Source organism: Hyaena hyaena, unplaced genomic scaffold (assembly GCF_003009895.1).
Source record: "Hyaena hyaena isolate Hyena2069 unplaced genomic scaffold, ASM300989v1 scaffold_8, whole genome shotgun sequence".
Lineage (NCBI taxonomy): Eukaryota > Metazoa > Chordata > Mammalia > Carnivora > Hyaenidae > Hyaena > Hyaena hyaena.
In genome coordinates, this window is record NW_024080640.1 from 3,022,877 (window position 1) to 3,044,248 (window position 21,372).

The 21,372-nt window shown below is 40.6% G+C and overlaps 1 protein-coding gene across 2 annotated transcripts in view; it reads right to left on the minus strand.

Annotated features, from left to right (window-relative positions):
* UBE2H (ubiquitin conjugating enzyme E2 H) overlaps positions 1–21,372 on the minus strand; it is a 106,926-nt gene that overhangs the window by 21,787 nt on the left and 63,767 nt on the right. Inside the window, exons 4-5 of one of the 2 annotated variants that reach the window (XM_039242778.1) lie at positions 3,819–3,858; positions 2,617–2,669 (exon numbers count right to left, since the gene is read on the minus strand). The exons of the other annotated variant lie outside the window; for it this stretch is intronic. Coding sequence (XP_039098709.1) covers positions 2,617–2,669; positions 3,819–3,858 — 93 coding nt within the window. The remainder of the gene's footprint in view (positions 1–2,616; positions 2,670–3,818; positions 3,859–21,372) is intronic. 2 annotated transcript variants of the gene reach the window in all.

A 21,372-nucleotide genomic window follows, 5' to 3' on the forward strand; every position in this document is an offset into this window, starting at 1 on the left:
ATTTATACAGGCATTATTCAAAGCAGCCGAATGGTAGAAACAACCCAAATGTCCACCGTCTGAGAAAAGGATAAAAATGCGATAGCTGTACAACAGAATAGTATCTGGCCACGAAAGGTATAAAGTACTGACTCCTGCTACAACATGGGTGAATCCTGAAAACATTATGTGAACTCAAAAATGCCAGTCGCAAAAGACAACACATTATCTATTCCACTATAAAAATTCCAGAATAGGCAAATCTGTAGAGACAAAAAGTAGATCAGTCACCGCCTAGGGCTCAGGGAGGAAGGTTAGAGGGATGAGGGGGGTTAGGTGAAGGTACAGAGTCTGGGTTATTTTTTAAGGTGAAGAAAATCTTCTATGACAAAAAGGTGGTGATGGCTGTACATCACTGTGATTTTGCTTAAAAACTATCAAATTACATGCGTTAAATGGGTGGGTGTCGGGTCTATGAATTATAATTCAATAAGCTATTTTGAGATGTGAAGTACTTGAGAATCAGCAAATCTCCTCCACAAAGATTTTCTGCTTAACAGTAAAAGAATTAGTTGAAGTCCAATTTACTTTAGTGTAATTGGAACCAGCTCATAGTGTTTTGTTATGTACATTTCTAAAATGTGAATGCAGTTTAAGAAAATACATCATTACATCAGCTATTCCAGGCAGGCTGCCACGAGACATTTTTACAAAAAAAAAAAAAAAAAAAAAAAATCTTAAAAGGAATCCATTTAACCAACCTCAGCGTGTATGTTCTTTCTTGTTGCCTCATCTCCTTATAAGCCGTTGTATCCCTAAAATTCTCATGTTTAACAGTACTAGGCATGATTAATTCAGTCAATAATTCAACAAGTATTTGAACCCTTATCATACACCATGTGCTGTTTTAAGCAATTATATACCTGTGTGTACACACACACGTGCGCGCGCGCGCACACACACACACCACCCCTGCTCTTGTGGAGCTTACAATCTAATAAGACTAGATAAACAGTAAATAACTGCTGGCTTCAAAGACAGGTTTTTAAAACAGAGTGCTCTGCTTTGTTTTAGATGGAATAGCTAGGAAAGGAGGCTTCTCTGAGAGACATAGGAGGTGAGAAAAGAAGGTGTCAGCCAAACAAAGACCAGGAAGGGTAACTTCAGGCAAGGAAAAGGTTCTTGAATGGCAGAATCAGGAGGAGAAAAACAACACGAAGGAAGGATTCACTGTGTGCTGCTGGTGCCCAGCTTCTCCCTGTTGGCCTCATGCCCCATCCCTGTACTGGGAGGTCTGGCAAAGTAGTTTGCAGACCGTGGCTGGAATAAGAGGTCTCCTAATTCTTCGGTAAGAAAAGGCCCCTCTGGGGACGTCTGGGTGGCTCAGTTGGTTAAGCGGCCAACTTTAGCTCAGGTCATGATCTTGTGGTTGGTGAGTTCAAGCCTCTCGTTGGACTCCGTGCTGACAGCTCAGAGCCTGGAGCCTGCTTCCAATTCTGTGTCTCCCTTTCTCTCTGCCCCTTCCCTGCTAACGCTCTGTCCCTCTGTCTCTCAAAGATAAATAAACATTAATAAACAAAACAAAACACGGGTATATTTCTAAAAGAAAAAGACAAAAAAAAAAAAAAAAAAAAAAAAAAAAGAAAGGCCCCCTCTGGTCAAGTCCTGCCTCAAGGGACTTTCTTAAACCTCTTGGGGATGGTCTGTTGCCTGCTCCACTCACTCCTTCACCGCACATGGGTCCAAGGCACGGTGCTTGGGAATGGTGGGACACAGATACCAGTCAGAAATGCACCCCAGCGACCCCTGTGGCAGGAAACAATCTAGTGGCATAAAAACGTGGGCATGAACACCACGCACAGGTAAAAAGTAGAAGTGGGCCACAAGAAGCGCTTTGGAGTGTGGGGGTGAGCAGAGGTCACCTGCAGGTGGAGCACCAGGGGAAGCCTTGTGGGGGGGCGGGGCACGACAGCCCAGACGCCTGTGACGCCTGAGAACTTGGGCATGTGGGATGGAATACAGACTGATCTGGTGTATTCCTAATTAACTTTACATAGATTTCCAAATATTTTTTGCTCCCCAACCAAGTTTCAAGCTCAGGCAGAAAAGGCCCGATATTCCTGACATCTCTTTGTGATGCTGAGCACTGTGCTGCTAAAGCTATGCAATTCATGGGTTGGTTCACTGTAAGAGAGGAGATGTTGATTTCAGCACCGAGGCAAGGCTTCAGAATGAGGTTTGGGCCTTCAAAACAGAGGACTCTCCAAACCTGTTAATACACTACCTCACTTCACAGGGACATTCCTAGGAGTTTTTCCTAAACTCCAAGGTTTTACAGGAAAACGTGTATACAGTGTGCTTCTGAACACAAACACGTTTACATGTTTACCTGTATGTCTGCATATGTACATCACTATACCTTAAGTTCCAAATCTCACAAGATTATTTACACTCTCATTGCTAAATCAAAGTTTGTGTTTGAGAGAAAATAACTTTTTCACTGATCAAACATTCCCATCCAGGCCCTCTTAATCCCTTCCCATTCCCAACAAAACATCTTAAACCAAAGAAAAGCCAAAAAACATTTTTTAGGCAGTGTCTCAACATCTCTAAAAAGTATTCCATGGCCAAACTCACCATAGAGAGCTGTCCAAGTTTGATTAATTACATCTAGACACACAGTTCCTGACCTGAAACAGATGGAAAGAATGGCATTTTTTAAAAAATTAGAAAGCTAGTTGCATGAACCTGGCAGCTAATTTTTATTTATCAAGAATAGAACTTAAGAAAGAAAGAAAGAAAGAAAGAAAGAAAGAAAGAAAGAAAGAAAGAAAGAAAGAAAGAAAGAAAGAGAAGGAAGGAAGGAAGAAAGAGAAGGAAGGAAGGAAGAGGAAGAAAGGAGGGAGGGAGGGAGGAAAAAAAATCCCAACTAGGGAAAGTATGAAGAACAGCAAATACATGCAAAGTCTTAGTGCTTCCTTAGAGACTAAAAGGAGAAGTCAGCAACTATACAATGGAGAAATCAGACAACACGGTCCCCAGGTATTAGAATTAACACTGGCAACCAGGGGTGGACAAACCTGTGTGTCTCCCCAGCACCCTGAGGACACAATGACATTTGTGGTTTTCTGGTCTCAAGTGCATATTCTGAATCTAATGACGAGGAAACGTAAGAAAACCCCAAATTGAGGGAGGGATGGTCTTTAAAATAACTGATCTATATTCTTTTAAAAATGTCAACTTTATAAAAGCCAAGTGACTATTCCCGATTAAGGTAGTTTAAAGAAATGTTGACAAGTAACTGCAATACATGATCCTGGACTGGATCTTTCATGGGGGGAGAGGGGTGCCAAAAAGGTACACTGCTGGTACGTGGCAGATTAAAAGAAAGGGTAAGTTAAGATTCATTAACTGAAATGAAACCATGGTCATTCATGTTTGCTTTACTCTTAAGAAGTAAGAAACACTTTATGGGCTGAAAATAGTAAATCTGTATAAGGAAGACAGATCTTTGACTTGTGTCTATGCAAAGAGAACAGAAATGTGGACTATTACACATGCTTGCTGGGTGTCAGGGGGAATAAAGGATCTGATCGTGGCAATGGAAAAACTAAGCAGCCCAACAGCAGAATGTCAACTAAGTGGTTTAGAATATCATATCCCTGAGAGCCTCTACAGCTTAAGTGACCATACAGTCCTCTCTGTTGATAAAGATAATTGAGACTTTTTTTTTAAGTAATGGGGAGAGAGAGAGAGAGAGAGAGAGAGAGAGAGAGAGAGATGAGCGCTAATAACAGCAGTTGCTGCTAAGATTTAAACATTTTTAAACAGTTACTTACGCTTCATCAATGTTGGGATGGAAAATTTTATTCATGAATCCTGTAAAAAGAGATGTTAATTAGCAGCAAAAAGTACCCAGAGAACAATTTGTTTTAAAGTGTTTCAGTACGGGAAACAACTTCATTATTAGAAAAAGGTGAAAATATCTAGAACTCATTACTTTAATCTTAAATGTTTGGTTACTGATAAGACTATATGATGTCCTGACAGTGTCAATTACATAAAACACAGGGTTCTATCAGAGTTCTATTAAAGAAATGAGCAAACTTTGAAAGCAATGCAGCTTCTTATACAAAATAATCATTAAAAGAAATTGTTTTCTGAGCTATGAAGGTACTTGCCAAGAAAATTTGTAGTACTAAATGGGTTATACCTAGTACCGATTAGTTTTCTCAGCAAGTTAAGAAAGCTACACCCTAACTTCCCTCCCGAGTTTTATTGTTCAGTCTCTAAATTTGGAGGTTCTGCATTTAAACTTCTCCTTCTGAAGCTCAGTTACTGGTATCATACCACTACACTGTGTGCGGAACATGAATGAAGCTGTTGAAACACTAAAGGAGTGCTGCTTCCAAACCACAAAGGGTTTCATAACAGTGACCAAAATATTTAACTTTAGTCTACTACTCATTCCAGGAAACCCAGTTTTGATTAAAATTGGGGCAACCAAGAAATGAGGCAAGGAGTTAAAAAAGAAAAATCTGTAAGATGGCTATATCTTTCAGGGATTCGGGTTTTTTGATTTATTCCTAGAAGAACAAGTAGAGACTTTAACAAAGCCAAATAGAGACTTACAAAGATTTTATTTTTAAGCAATCTCCACACCCAACGTGGTGCTTGAACTCACAACCCTGAGATCAGGAGTCGCGAGTGTTCCTGACTGAGCCAGCCAGGCACCCCTAGACTTTAACATATATATTGACATTTAAATTCCAAGGAGAAATTAGTTTTTACTCTAATTAAAACCAGTGATTCAATCAGTCTGTGTACATGCAAAAGACAATATGTGAAAGCAGAGGTCCACTGTCAAGGCTGTTGTTTTATCATCCACATGATCTCATTTCAAGACCTTAGTTTGTTCCCTATTTTCAATAAATTGAAGTCCCCTACTAAAGTGACTATCAGTGTGCCCCTCTCAATCCCACCTTCCCTCACCCCCACCTCACATGTCTCTCTTTCCTTCATTCAAGATAGATTTGGTCAACACCTATGTATCAGGCATTGTGCTTGTTCAGGGTACGAGATAAGTAAGGGAGGATACTATTCTCCAGGAGGTCCGTGCAGCAGTGAGACAAGACACAAGGAAGTAAGTGCAATATGCACAAAGAATGGACACGGCTGGAAGTGTGGGGAGGGAAAGAAGAAGACAGCAGGAGAGATGCAGAGAAGGGGCATCAGAGGAGGGTCCTCAAGGATCAGTTCCAACACAGGTCGTTTCCTGGGAAAATCTAAGAACCTTCTCTGGACTTAGAAAATGGGGTTAGTAATACAAAATTCCAGGTATTCCACAGTCTTCACTTGCTCTCGTGGCTCCAATACTAACTACGCTTCTACTTTTTAAAAAAATTTTTTGTGTTGAAATGGCTTCATGTTTTTACTGCTGTCAAGAGAGCCCAAGCCGTGTTTAAATTACTCTAATGTAAAAAGAAATGCCTTGTGTCCAATGAATATTTCATATTAATTTTTCATTAAGGAAATAAGATGCTTCCAAGTCTAGATTTAAGAACTATGTGTTTATTGAAGAGATTAAACTAAGCCAATACAAATGTTCATGTCTTAATGTTAAGAGCATAAAAATTCTGTATGACCCTAGAAAAACACTAATTAATGTGTTCAAGAAGACCCATGAGGATATTCATTGCAGCATTATATATAAAAGCCAAAAACCTAATGCAATCCTATCAAAAGGGACTGGAGGAACTGTAGTATAATATCCGCATGTTGGAAGTCCGATAAAGCCAAGGTAATGAACTAGATTAGATCAGTAACTATCAACTTGGATAGACCCAACACTGAGGAGAGGGGGGGAAAAAAGCCATATAATATTTATAGCATGAAACCATTTAGATGGACTAAAACAAAGCAAAACTACATTATCTCTATGGTAACAAGTATAGAAAACTGTACTGGACCAACATATATACCATACTTAACAGCACTTAATTCTCTGCAGTGGGAATATTTTCTCCATTACACTTTTCAAATTACATCGCTGCCCACCCCCCATCTTGTACCAGAAGTGGGATCACCGCAATGTAAAAAACAGTAGTCAACTTTGAGACTCCCACATTATTTCTACTACTCTTTTGAATTTCCAAAATTTCTACATGGTGTCATTTTTAAAAATGCTTTTATTTATTTCTGAGAGAGAGAGAGAGAGACCGCATGAGCAGGGGAGGGTCAGAGAGGGAGGGAGGTACAGAATCTGAGCTAGCTGTCGGCACAGAGCCCGACACAGGGCTCAAACCCATGAACCATGAGATCATGACCTGAGCCAAAGTCAGATGCTTAACTGACTGAGCCACCCAGGTGCCCCTACATTGTGTCATTTTAATAATTGAAAACAAACCTTAATAATTGAAAAAAAAGTTAAAAAATTGTAAATGAAATCAACTATTTCATTTTCTCTCAAATATTAAGTTTTAAATATTAAATATTACAAGTTCATTACCAAAAAAGTAAAAAGATCTTCAGATTATAAGACACATGGTCCTCAAGATTAGTTCTATACAGGAAATATACCGCTATCACAACTGCCAAGAAACTTTCTGATGAGTGGGAAACGATATTTAGCCAATAGATGGTTTAATTCAAGAGACTTGTTCTATTATGTGAAAAGTATTTTGGCTTGAAGCTACACTTAAGAACTTACAATCCATTCTTGATGCTGAAAATCCTACTTCTACTAGATGTTTCCTAAGTAACACCCCATGAAGCAACATGTATGGCAGAGGTCGCCAGTGCTATGAGAGCACTTTAAAAACACAAGAGTGGGGCACCTGGGTGGCTCGTGGGTTGAGCGTCCAACTTCAGCTCAGGTCATGATCTCACGGTCCCTGAGTTCGAGTCCCCCGTTGGGCTCTGTGCTGACAGCTCAGAGCCTCTAGCCTGCTTCAGGTTCTGTGTCTCCCTCTCCCTGCCCCTCCCCCACTCATGCTCTGTCTCTCCCTATCTCTCAAAGATAAATAAGTATTAAAAAAACAACAAACCAGAAGCGCTATGCTAGAAAGTAGCAAGTGTTGTGGAGGAAAAACAGCAGAGAAAAGGACTCGGGATAGGAATGCTCGGGTGGAGGCTGCAGTTTTAAATGGGATCATCAGGGAGGGCCTTATGTTGAAGCTGACAATTGGAAGGAGCGAAGGAGGTAAGGGAGGAATCATTCAGTATCTAGGGGAAGACCGTTTATATAAGACTGACAGCCAAGTGCAAAATGCATTAGGAGTTCGCCTGATGTGTTAGGAGACCAGCAAAGGGACTGGTGAGGCTGAAGCGTGATGAAAAAGGAGAAGCCTGAAGTAAGGACAGAGAGGTGATGAGCATTTGTGCGCCATTTTAAGGATGTTGATCTCCATTCTGAGTGAGTTGGGAAGCCAGAGACTATGCTCGAACGGTGTTACATACAATCCCTCTTTAAGATTTTTTATTGGTTTTTAACATAAGCCTTAGCTCCTTAAAAAAAAAAAAGCTAATAAGGAAAGAGCTCAGTCCGGACACAGCACCAGCACCTTAGTCCTGGGGACAGAACAAAGGTCTTGAGCAAAGTGAGTGTGCTGTGTTCTGCTTTAGAAAGTTTCCTATGTTTATAATTTTTTAACTTGAAAGTTAAATAATTTTTCAATCATTAAAATTACACAGTGCAGAAATCTTGGAAATTCGGAAGAATGAGAATGGAATTTCCAACTATCTGATGTCACAGGGAACCTCAAAGGTGTAAGCTGAGAAAACAGCTAGAGTCAAGAGAGATTTAAATGTTTACTAAAATGGTCTCTCAAAGATTAAAGTGCCTCCCTTCTGGTACAAGGCCCGGAGATTCCATTTGGAATCAATATAGTTTCCACACTGTTTTCAATTAAGTCGAAATTTTGGCTTGGTTGAATCCAAGAGTACATAACAGGGAGGGCCAAAAAGTACTCAGTAAACATACTCTTAGTAATAAATGGATTCGGGGTGCCTTGGTGGTTCCATCAGTGAAGTGTCCAATTTTGGCTCAGGTCATGATCTCACAGTTGGTGAGTTCGAGGCCCATATTGGGCTCTCTGCTATCAGCACAGAGCTTTGGATCCTCTGTCCACCCCACTCATGCTCACACGTACACTCGCTCTCACTCTCTCAAAAATAGAGCGAGAAAGAAAGAAAAGAAAGAAAGGAAAGAAAGGAAAGAAAAGAAAGACAAGAAAGAAAGAAAAGAAAAGAAAGAAAGAAAGAAAGAAAGAAAGAAAGAAAGAAAGAAAGAAAGAAAGAAAGAAAGAAAAGAAAAGAAAGAAAAGAGAAGAAAAGAAAAGAGAAAAGAAAAGAAAAGAAAAGAAAAGAGAAATGAGTTGGAGTCCAGACCCCAGTGCCCCTGATAAGTATAAAACATCATCTGAGCTCAGAGACAGAGGGCAAAATCAGACTGGAAAGAGAGAAGTATTAACAGGGACTTGAGTTCTAGTCCCAACCTTGCTATTAACTGCAGACCTTGGGAAGGTCCCTTCACTTCTCTGTGCCTGTTTCTTTACCTGAAATAGCCAGACTGTATGATCTCTAAAATCTCCATTCTTATTCTGTTTATAAAGGGACTATCAGCTCTAAACATCTAGGATTTAGTAACAATGGCCAGAGCTCTGACAACAGAGAATATTAGGGGAAATGTCCAACAGTTAAGTCCATAAAGGAAATTAATTCTGCAAGGCACACTTTTAGGCACAGAAATATTCTAGAGAATACAAAGCTAACAACAGGCTAAAATACCACAAAGAGACACAGAATCCACTGACTATTCCAAAGTAGGCAGAAACAGTTTATACCTTCTCCTTTGAGGAACAAGTTTAGCCAGACAGATTCTACCCAAAAAACAATCTCTAGGCTACAATGATCTCTTGTAATGCCAGGCGTTTTCAACTGTTAGGAAAATACCCAAAGTAAATAAACAGAATGGAGTAGTTCTCCTTTACATTTGCTCTTGGACACTCTGTGGGCAGTGTTCCTGGCAAAGCCATTTACACACTGAACGATGATGGTAACAATGGCACTTCTGGACGAGGAGGGGAGGAGACACAGAAAGAACAGGCTAGGAATTCAGAGAAGGAACATTCTCAGGACTGAGCATGTTTGCCCTGGCATGTCCTCCTTCCTTTTGGCAAGGCGATCGCCCCACTAACAAATACGTCTGCAACAAGAGAATTTTCCCAACACTTGTTTCCATTCGACCAGGAACTAGCTGGAAGATATTTTAAGAAAACATATTTTGAAAACTGCTTTTGTGAAAACATGATAAGCGGAAGCAGCAAGTCATTCTTAATCTACATGATTTAAGATTTTATTCACAACCGGACATTTTCTAATGATACATATATTTCAGTGATCTGACCACATAAAATTCAGAACGGCTTCAAATCTTTGAGATGATTATCCTCTGGCATGACTCAAGCACTTATAAAAGGGAGGGCAACAGGAACAAACGTGTAGCTAAAAAGCTCACTACCTCTGTCCTCTGTCTTTGAGCAAAAGGGAATAAGGGGATTTATAATTCTGAAGGAGGGATCCAAACCATGCTTAGCTGATGTAAAAAAAAACAAAAACAAAAACAAAAAAACTGCAGATCTCAAAAAATAAGAGATTATTATAACAGAAAAATACGCCACACTTTTGCTTGTTACACTCCAATATTCAACTGTTCTAGACTAAAAATCTTTTGACCCATAGGGTAATAGGCAGAGAAAGTAAATACCATCATGCCGAGTCATGCTGAAAACTGGTGTTTATTTCAGCCGGTTTTTGTGTCTAATCCGAGCAGGAAATCTGTACAGAGTTGTACACGTTTTCGAGTAACTTCAGATACTGGGGTCAATATGTAAATAAAAGTAGCCAAAATTAATCACCTTTGTTTTACTTGTGAGGATATTTTTAATGATCAAATGTGTGGACAGAATGAAATACCTAGAGCCAGTTATCTCTACAGAAATTTCCTTCAGAATAATCTTGAGAAAGGAGAGGTCCAGCAAGTGACTCATGAAACCAGGTAAATCCAGCCTAAGGTAAGTAGGTGAAAACCGCCAACGGCAAGAATGGGAGCTCCATCCCGGGGACACAATGAGCTCGTACTGCAGGTGGCAAGGCGGCTGTGGCTGATGCGATTCAATTACAAGTTTATGAATCCCTGTGAGAAAACACTAAGTTACCTTGATATTCCGTCTTCATGATAAATGCCTACATAAGGTAGACCCTTCAGAACCAAACTGATGGATTCATTTTGTAAATAGATATAATTGTTTAAAATGTATTCACTAAAGATCGGAATCTTACCACCCCTAGCAGTATCTCAGACTATCCGCTTTTTAAGGGTAATAACTTGGATCTCCATTCCTAGCAGGAAGGAGGTGACCAGGGTTGGGATGTTCCGGCTAAAAAAGGGGTGAGGGGCGGGGAGGCTGCCAGCTTCCCTCATGACAGCCCTACCGCCAGCCCTGTGCATTAGTGCACACTCCCGAAGTTTCATCTTACCTCAGACGGCCAGGCCCAGCCCGTGGTAGCCCGCACCCAGGCGGAAGTCTCTTCAGAGAGCTGAGCCTTTCCTACTCAGGAGAGCTGGACCTGGACCGGTCTCTTCTTGGGTGAGGAACCAAGCAAGGAGCTCACTCTCAATGCCCTGTGTCATGAGAACTTCTGAACTGATCCTGTGTGTGTTCAGGAGATCTAAACTCAACAAGGGGTCCTCTTTTCTGTTTCTTCCTTTCTCTCTGATAATATGGAATCTGAGGAATGGGCTGGATGGATAAGAAAAGTTCATTTATAACTAAGAAAAGGTGAAGTGTTATCCTTCAACAGCCTAACCCTGCCACCAACCTAGCCGATTACCAAAACCTGCGAGCCTTAAACCTACTCGCCTGTAGGTTCGTATTATAATAATCTCTTTCCTGTCTCCACAGTGTCTCTTTCGCTCCCCTGGTCATTCATATAACCACCCTGTCTCAATCCTGAGGACTTTGTTTTCACGGTAAGAGGCAGTATAGAACACACTTGGCCACTCCTCTTAAAGTCGTGGTTAAAAGATCAGGCTCCAGTCAGACTGCCTAAGTTCCACTTTGCAAGCCTCAAGCCAGTTAAGAGTTACTGAATTTCTTTGCCTCTGTTATGAATAAAGCTAAGTTAAATATTGGTATCTACACATCATAGAACTATTATGAAGATTAAATGAATATATGTACAGGATTTGACCAGAAACTGGTACACAGTAAGTAGTCAATGTTACTATTTAGCCTCATAAGCTCAGGAAAGTAATTTCACCTCACTTTCCTCATCCTAAAAATGAAAGTTATCTGCCCCAACCTACTCTTCTCTCAATCCTTGAGGAAGTGTCTGGAGCATTAGAGTATATTTTGATTACTGGATATTAGGCTTCCTATAACCCCCATCATATTGGAAATAGAAAATACGAGTACTCTAACATTTATTTATTAAGAAGACCATTCTAATTGCTTTTGGTTTGGGGGGAAAAACTAGGCTGGAAACCAGAAGGTAGACCCTGCAATTAGTTAGTAGTGATTTATCTCCACCTTCCTGAGTCTCATTGTTACTATCCTTAAAATGAGGCAACTGGATGATAGAATCTTTGACGTTCCTTCTAGCAATATGGTTTTTACCAACACCAGAAATATGGATAAACCTTAAATTGTGGTGAGTGGGCTTTTCAGAGGGAACTAAGACACTGAATACAGGTTTTCATTATGATAACAATCGAAAAAGGAAAGGAGTCAATGCCAAAAAGATGTCAGAATAACCAGCTCAAAAGCTAGAGGTCACCTACTATAATTAAAGTAGAAACTAACCTAAAGAGCAAGTTAGATGGAATTATTATATAGCAAATGGAAAGATTATATAATAATGAACCGCCAAAGGCACAACTGAGACTGACATAAGCCAGCTTCAAGAAGGAAATGGACAAATCTTCTGAAAGAAGCAAGCATGCACAAAGGCAAGGCTCCCCTTTGAGGTGGCCTCGGGGAGGGAAAGCTAACTACTATTTTTACTCTGGCTAATAGCAAGATGAAGGTCAATGAATTTAGATACTATAGAGACTGCCAACAGGAGGTTTTTCATTTCAATAGGGCCAATGTGACCACTGGCTTCTTCCATCACGGAGAACTTCATCATCTGGCGCCCAAGTCTCCTTCTTGTCCTTTTTAGTGACACTATCACCCACACAGATCACACTGACACCCTCTCTTCTCAGTCCCTGAAGCTTCTTCTCAGTGATTCTTCCTCTATCACATCTCATTCACGCTCTCAGGACATACCTGGGATATGTCATCTTACAGATAGCTTCACCTCCAAAATCACAGACAACCCCCACCCACCACAGTCTCCTATGAACTCTAATCCACTGACCCTCCCTTTTCTTCCCGCCTACGAGCCCTCCTGTCTTCACTCCTCTCTTTGCTTAATTTAAGATTTGAGGCCCCTGGGTGGCTCAGGTGGTTAAGCGTCTGACTCTCGATTCCAACTCAGGCCATGATCTCACCGTTTGTGGGTTTGAGCCCTGTGTCGGACTCTGTGCTGACAGCTCAGAACCTGGAACCTGCTTCGGATTCTGAGTCTCCCTTTCTCTCTGTCCCTCCCCGCCCCCCATGCTCTGTTTCTCTCTCAAAAATGAATAAACATTATTAAAAAAAAAAAGATTTAAGAGCCATCACCATCACTGCTTTGTAGCAACCTTCTGCAAACCCCATGAACACTCCCCTCGGAAACACCCATCTGCAACTGGAGGAAACCAATCATTCTTATTCGCTGTGCTTGGACTTGAAGGCATCAGTAAACATTCATTCACTTACTCACTCGTTCAATTCAGTACAGAGCAGGCAACGTACTGGGCCCTGATGTGGAAGAAGGAATGTTTAGAACAGATCCAGGGACTGCTTTCATGGAATTTCTAACTACTGGGCTGGCAGAGAGGAAAGACATGATGCAAATGCACCAACTTTAAAAAGAATGTCCAATAACCTTTTGTGGGTTCAACATTTTCCTTCTCCTTTCACTAGTAGCCTGTCCCTGATTCTCCAATGGCTTATGCGTTTTCCCCATTATTCTACAAATCTCCTGTCCCTTCTGCTCCTCCATTTCTCACTTGACTTAAAAGCTCTGCCCATTTTGAGAAGATGGGAGCCAGTGGGCAGGATCTCTCACTCTCCCCATCAAAATCCTCCCTGGACACATGCTCATTTCTCCTGCCTCAAGAGCTCATTCAAATGTTTAAGGTCTTCTCAAACACAAGTCCTCCATTTGTGGATCCTGTCCCTTCCTACGGTCTCAAAGGCATTGTGCCTGCAATCCTCATCCCAACACCCAGCATCACCAAGCTTTCCCTCTTTTCTAGACGACTCTCCCTACAATGAGCACATTAGCATCCTTCAGAATCTCCCATGTCAGAAGTAAAAACTAAAACCTTTCTGTATCTTCCCCAACATTTGTGCACTCCCCTTCACACAGCCAAATTTCTTCAAGGCAATGGATTATAGACACCAGAGTTTCTCAATGTTGGCATACCCTGATCTGAACCACCAGTATTTCTACTCTTCCGCCACCACAATAGAATGATCATGAATACCTGCTTAAAACCTTTCAATGACTTTTCCACTGCATTAAAAAGAAAACTCATGCTGGGGCACATAAGTGGCAAAGTCGGTTATGTGTGTGACTCTTGGTTTTGGCTCAGGTCACGATCTCGCAGTTTCATGAGTTCGAGCCCCACGTCGGGCCCTGTGCTGGTAGCTTGGAGCTTGCTTGGGATTATCTCTCTCCCCTCCTCTCTCTGTCCCTCCCCCACTCACATTGTCTCGGTCTCTCTCAAAATAAGTATCAAAAAATTCTCTAAAAAATAAAACTAAAACTCAAGCCTTTAATCTCACCTACAAAGCCCTACGGGACCTCACCCTGCCTGCCACTTGGACCCTCTGTCATATTTCACTGCTCACCCAGCCTCCCAGCCTTATTTCTCTTCCTGGAGCATGCTAAGCTCCTATCTGCCTCACGGCCTTTGTCCTCACAACTTCTTCCGCTTAGAATGCTCTTGTCCTTGATCTTAGAGGCTCAGGGCTGGCTTTTTTTCCCCTTCTTTTTTTTTTTTTTACAAATAGTTTATTGTCAAATTAGTTTCCACATAACACCCAGTGCTCATCCCCACAAGTGTCCTCCTCCATGCCCATTCCCCCCCCCATCAGTCCTCAGTTTTTGTCAGCATTCAAGAGTCTCTCATGGTTTGCCTCTCTCCCTTTCCCCCACCATTTCCGCCCTTCTTCTCCCCCTTGGTCCTCTGTTAAGTTCCTCCTAATCCTCCTATACGTGCACACATATGATATTTGTCCTTCTCTGCCTGACTTATTTCGCTCAGCATAACACCCTCAAGGTCCATCCATGTTGCTACACATGGCCAGATTTCATTGTTTCTCATTGCCATGTAGTATTCCATGGTATAGATAAACCACATCTTCTTGATCCATTCATCTGTTGATGGACACTTAGGCTCTTTCCATGTTTTAGCTATTGTGGAGAGTGCTGCTATGAACATTGGGGTACATGTGCTCCTATGCCTCAGCATTTCTGTATCCCTTGGGTAAATTCCTAGCAGTGCTATTGCTGGGTCATAAGGGAGTTCTATTGTTAGTTTCCTGAGGAAACTCCACACTGTTTTCCAGAGGGGCTGTACCAGTTTACATTCCCACCAACAGTGTAGGAGGGTGCCCGTTTCTACACATCCTCGCCAGCATCTAGAGTTCTCTGATTTGCTCATTTTAGCCACTCTGACTGGCGTGAGGTGGTATCTCAGTGTGGTTTTGCTTTGTATTTCCCTGATGAGGAGCAATGCTGAGCATCGTTTTTTTTCCCCTTCGCATTTAAACCTCAAGCTTAAGTTTACTTTGTCAGAGAAACCCTTCCTGAACACCTAATCTAAGAGATCTGTGTGTCCATTTCATCACATCAATCTCAGCATAAAGCTATCAGACATTTTAATTTTTTGCTTTATCTTTTTTCTTCAAACAAAGAAGGGTCAAGAGAGCAATTTGTTCACCTCTGTTCCTCTGGCACCCAGAATAATGCCCCGCACACATTTCGTATCTAATTAATTTGTGAAGCTGATTAGAAAAAAAATGGTGTATCAGTTTTCCGAGAAAGTAAATTCTGCTTCAGCTGCCAGAGATCTTCTTTTAAAAAAATTCACCCTGAAAAATTTCATTTTCAAAACAGCAGTAAAAAGAGGGCTTTTAACAATGGCTTATGTTCTCATAGCATTATCTAAAAAAAACTTTTATGAAATTTTCCTACTAGAACCTTGTTTTTCTCTAGTGGAATTCAAAAGATATAGATCACTACATAGTAGCAATTATATAACTGCTTGAGACAGAAACTAAATTCAAAACCAAGGTCATGAAAGCTGAGAAGTAAGGAGATGATGATGGAACTTTGCTTCCTTGGTCTAAGAATTCATTCTATTTGTGGAAATGCAGTGGTCCAAATAGGCCAAACATTTAACAAAAATGACTAACCCCAAACCTTTCAGAAATGACACACTCTACTTCCAAATCCCAGTCCACCCCTGGTAACACTGCTCCCTTAGTTCACTTGGCTAGTTCCAAGCGGTGACTGTACAATATTTCCATCTAGGAAGATACAAAGTAAAATGGTAAATATCCTAAACTCTGTATTTTAATCATATCCTATTATAAAATTCCATTTCAAAATATTGTGACATAATTTCTGGCCACAGTGAAATAAAAATTTACAATGTCAGAGGTTTCTGCTATTCTGACAATGAAAAAGGTCAAATCACTTTCCTTAATCGCTGGCAAAGTAAAAAGAGTAAGGTGCACTGATTATCAGAGTATCTTCTAATTAGATAGATCTTCTATGGTAGACTAGGAGATTGAGAAGGTATTCTGACAGGTTACCTGATCTAGTTTCCCTTGAAACAGGAAGACCTAAACCATTCTATTGAGAGGATATGCGACCCAGGAGTGAAGGCCACTGGTAGAGCTCAATACAGTATTCCAGCTATTGTTATTGCCCATGACCTTTCCTTTCTGTCTCCATTCACTCATATGGGTTTGGCTAGTTCTTGCTATATGCCCACTGACATTAAATTCCATTGCAGAATGAGTGTGGTTTTTTCCCCTGGCCATTCTATCGACATGAAGCAAATTATTAAAGCAATCTCTCCAGAATCTTGTTCTCAATCAACCATTTCTCTTACTCTGCTCTGGCATCATCAACTTGCAATCTAGACTCACAGTACATGCAGCCTGCTCCTGGGAGAGAGTCCTTCTCACTGTTAAGATGGAGATGTACGTTTAATATTCAAAAGTTAGTTTCTAGACCTGTTAGCTGAATCTTACAACAGTTTTCTATCTTTAAAAAGTATAAATGAAAAGGTTTTAAATACAAATGGTGGGGTGCCTGGGTGGCTCAGATGTTTAAGCGTCTGACTCTTGATTTGGCTCAGGTCATGATCTCATGGTTCATGAGCTCGAGGCCTGCAGTGCAGAGTCTGCTTGGGACCCTCTCCCTCTCCCTCTGCCCCTCCCCTGCTTGTGGTCTCTCTCAAAATAAACATACATTTAGGGGCGCCTGGGTGGCTTAGTCGGTTAAGCGTCTGACTTTCGCTTGGGTCATGATCTCGCACTTCGTGGGTTCGAGCCCCGAGTCAGACTCTGTGCTGACTGCCAGCTCAGAGCCTGGAGCCTGTTTCAGTCTGTGACTCCCTCTCTCTCTGACCCTCCCCTGCTCACGCTGTCTCTCTCTCTCTCTCTCCTAGAAATAAATAAAACATTAAAAAAATTAAAAAAAAAATAAACATACATTTAAAAAAGTACAAATTGTGACAGAGTTCCCACACTAAGGGAAGGTTATCTACAAAAGACTCTAAAGTACTCTATAGTTCTATCTGAAATTAGTAGAATGAAGCTTTACTAATATACTACCCAGCAATCGTTTGAAAATAAAATGACAAATTCTTCATTTTCTCTTGAATGCTAGTATGTAGTAGCTATGTGTGATGGAGAATACTGTCGATCCTGAAGAAGACTTCAAGATATTTTCAAGACTTTTAGAGGTGGACTTAAATCTAACATTTTATGCCTGTATTTTATTAGAAGACATAATGCCCCCCCCCCAGCTTAGGTTTATCAAAAGTATTATTATTATTTATTAGCTATGAACAGGGACCTTTTTTTGATTCATATGAAGAGACAAATGGAGCATGGGGAAACACATGTGGAAGAGTCAGATTGAAAAGAGAAGTAGATAAGAATTGCTAGAGGTAGCAGCTCAAGAGAAGGGAGAAAAGGGAGAGAAAAAAAAGGAGTGAAAAATAGTTTTGTGTAAAGATAGTACCCAAGATGGAATAAACTAAATTGTAAACAGAAAAACAAAGAGAACAGCATGTAACCCTTACACACAAACATAATTAAAACGGAAAGGCAATAAGAAAGAAAACTGGTGGAAAATATGGGGGCCAGGAGGCCCTTAGCAAGCTACCAGATGAGAATTCTGGCCAAGGATAAGCTTAATAGTTTTCTAGAACAAAAGACAGGGAAAAAGTGTAGACACAAAGATGTAGACAGGACATTCGGAAGACATGCATTTGCTGTATCTTTAAAAATATATATTTTTAGGGGCACCTGGGCAGCTCCGTTGGTTATGCATTTCAACTCTTGACTTTAGCTCATGTCACGATTGCATGGTTCATGGGTTGGAGGCCCGTGTTGGGCCCCACAAGGACAGAGCAGAGCTTGCTTGGGATTCTCTCTCTGCTCTTCCCTGACTCATGTGTGCACTCTTTCTCTCAAAATAAATAAAGAAAAGCTTTAAAAATACATTTATACTTCTATATTTATATATATATTCTTATAATATAAAGGAACTTAGTGTAGAATATTTAGAAATTATAGAAAAATGTTTTTAATCATCTTTAAGTTTTATTTATTCTTGAGAGAGTGAGAAAAAACAAGCATGAGTGGGGAAAGGGTAGAGAGCAAGGGAGAGAGAATAAATCCCAAGCAGGCTCCATGCTGTCAGTGCAGAGCCTGTTATGGGGGCTCGAACTCACAAACCCTGAGATCATGACCTAAGTTGAAATTAAGAGTCAGACGGACGCTTAACCAACCGAGCCACCCGGACACCCCCAAAAATGTTTTTAATCCCTTTTACAGTAGTTTGGCATTCATACTTGGAATTTCATGGAAAAAATTAGAGTTACACTGTATAAAGTTATCATTTTCCTGTGTGTTTCTTTAAAGACAGGGTTAAAACATTAGTAACGACTGTAAAGCATTTTGTCCATTAAGATGTACCATAATTTAAATACTTTCTGATCTACTGGGTTGTTTAGATTGCTTCAAACTTTTTATGTTTTTTTTTTTTTAATGTTTTTATTTATTTCTAGGGGAGAGAGAGAGACAGCATGAGCAGGGAAAGGTCAGAGAGAGGGGGAGACACAGACTCTGAAACAGGCTCCAGGCTCCGAGCTGGCAGTCAGTACAGAGCCCGACGCGAGACTTGAACCCACGAACCGTGAGATCATGACCTAAGCGAAAGTCGGATGTTTAACCGACTAAGCCACCCAGGCGCCCCTAAAATAAAAGTTTTTATTTGCATACTCTTACACATGAATTTTAGTGCACATCTCTGAATCTTATGATAATTTAAGTAAAATCACTCAAAGAATACAAAATCTTCATCAATCAGTATATATTAAGTTGGCTACATCATAATACCTTCACCAACATTTATTTAACTTGCCAATGTGGTAAGTCCTGGATCTCTCTTTTTTTTTTTAAGTTTATTTTGAGAGAAAGAGAGGAAAGAGAGAGAATGAGAGAACGAGTTGCGGAGGGGTAGAGAGAAAAGGGAAGAGAGAATCTCAGGCGGGTGGGTTTGGCTCCGTGCTATCAGCACTTGGGGCTCTATCTTACAACCGACCTTGAGATCATGACATGAGCTGAATCAAGAGTTGCACGATTAACCACTTAACCAACTGGCCCACCCAGGTGCCCCCTCTCACTTCTTAAATAAGCATTCTTTGGAGTAGACACAAAACCATTTTTATCCTATGCTTATTGGTTATTTTTTAATTTTTTGTTCAAAGCTGCTCTATTTAACCCTCTTCATAAGGCATCACTCATCTTTATTTCACCCCCTCATCAACTGCAAGTCTGTTTCCTTTGGTAAAAATACTCTCTTAATAGATGAGCACATGCTGGAAACTGAATCTGGAGAAATATGGCACACAGCACTCCCTTTAGCAACTTCTCTGCAAAAAAAAAAAAAAAAAGTCTTCATGGACTGGGGATTACTTGGGGTTCTGAAACAGTGTTCTTATGCACAGCATCACATCTCTGATGCTTTGTAAAAGGTGTACTTTCAATACAGGAAACACTTCTTTCTTGTAAAAGCCTACCTTCTTCCATACACGCTGAGGCACTAACCCACACCTCTCCTAAAAAGCAATCAAATGTCACTAAAGCCTATGCAATTATTTTATTTATGTTAATCTTGTCACTAGAGAGAGTCTTACATGATCTTCCTAATTGCCTAGTAGAATGCCATCTACCCTGAGTATTTAATATATTGGTCAATATCCAAACATGCAGAGTTCATTTAATTCCATTACCTCATTTTCTAGAAAAGGAACAACAGTTCAGGTAAGTATCAGTGTCATGATCAAGGAAAACCAGGGCCAGAAGTGCTCTTTCCTGAGCACCAGGCCCCTGGTCAGGCACACACTCTCCTAATTCACACAGCTGGTGACACCCAGCAGCACTATGCCTTTTAAGGAATGTTTCTGAATGAAAAAGGCAAAAAGTCTGAACTTTCAAATAAATCTGAACTTTAAGATTTTGAGCCTGGGTGGCTGAGTTGGTTAGGCATCCCACTTCAGCTCAGGTCATGATCTCATGGTCCGTGAGTCTGAGCCCACATCGGGCTCTGTGCTGACAGCTTGGAGCCTGGAGCCCGCAGCCCGCTTCGGATTCTGTGTCTCTCTCTCTCTCTGCCCCTACCCTACTCGCACTCTGTCTCCCTCTCATTAAAAACATTTTTAAAAATTCAAATATGATTTATTTCAAAGCAGTCACTCTGGAAAGCAATGCAAATATTTCAATGATGTTACAACTGATTAGGAGTTTCATAAATCCTCTCTGAAAGCACTGTCAGGGCCAGTTCACAAGAAAATTGTAATCTCTAAACTTAGGCCAATTTCATAATCATGTATCATTTTACAACTCCAATTGATGTTACTCAGTTTTTCCATCATCTTACTCTGTGAAATTAAATGATCTTTAGCCATTTCAAAAATTTATATCCAACTTCAAAGCATCAAGATGATTTCATAAACATCATTGCTTATGCTACTCAAAGAGAATGTAGTATTCCAAAAGATCAGCTTAAGATGATGGCATTTAAAAAGTCAATTCATAACCTGCTTATATTCCTTCCTATATTGTCTGTTTATATTCCTTCTCTTTCCAAAGATGATTTGAAATAGCTTTATTGCTATTTTGAGGGGGAAAAAACATATATAATGACATAAATTGTTTTTAAAAAACATTTTTCCTTATAACTCAGGCAATCATGTAACTTCTGAAAACTCTCTAAAACTTATTTAAAGGATGCCCTGAAAGATAAGCATGTCAAATTATATTGAATATATACTTAAATATGCATAGAAAATTGTTTTAAAGTACATATACCAGAATGTAATGATGATATCCATTGAGGGTCAGGATTATGAGACATTTAAAATTTGTCTTTATTTTTGGTCACCTGGACCTTTGTACATTCATACTAAGAATATGGAGCATTTAGGGGCGTCTGGGTGGCTCAGTCAGTTGAGCGTCCAACTTCAGTTCAGGTACTGATCTCACGGTTCATGTGTTTCAGCCCCACATGGGGCTTGCTGCTGTCAGCGCAGAGCCTGCTTTGGATCCTCTGTCCCTTTCTCTCTCTGTCCCTCCCCTGATCATGTTCGTTCTCAGTCAGTTAAGCGTCCGACTTCAGCTCAGGTCATGATCTCACGGTTCGTGGGTTCGAGCCCCACGTTGGGCTCTGTGCTGACAGTTAGCTCAGAGCCTGGAGCCTGTTTCAGATTCTGTGTGTCCCTCTCTCTCTGACCCTCCCCTGCTCGCGCTGTCTCGCTGTCTCTCTCTCTCTCTCTCAGAAATAAACATTAAAAAAAAAAACATTACCAAAAAAATAATAATATGGAGCATTTATACAATCAATCAGTCAATCAATCAGGGCACCTGGGTGGCTCCGCTAGTTGAGCGCCAGACTCTTGATTTCGGTTCAGGTCAAGATCTCACAGTTTGT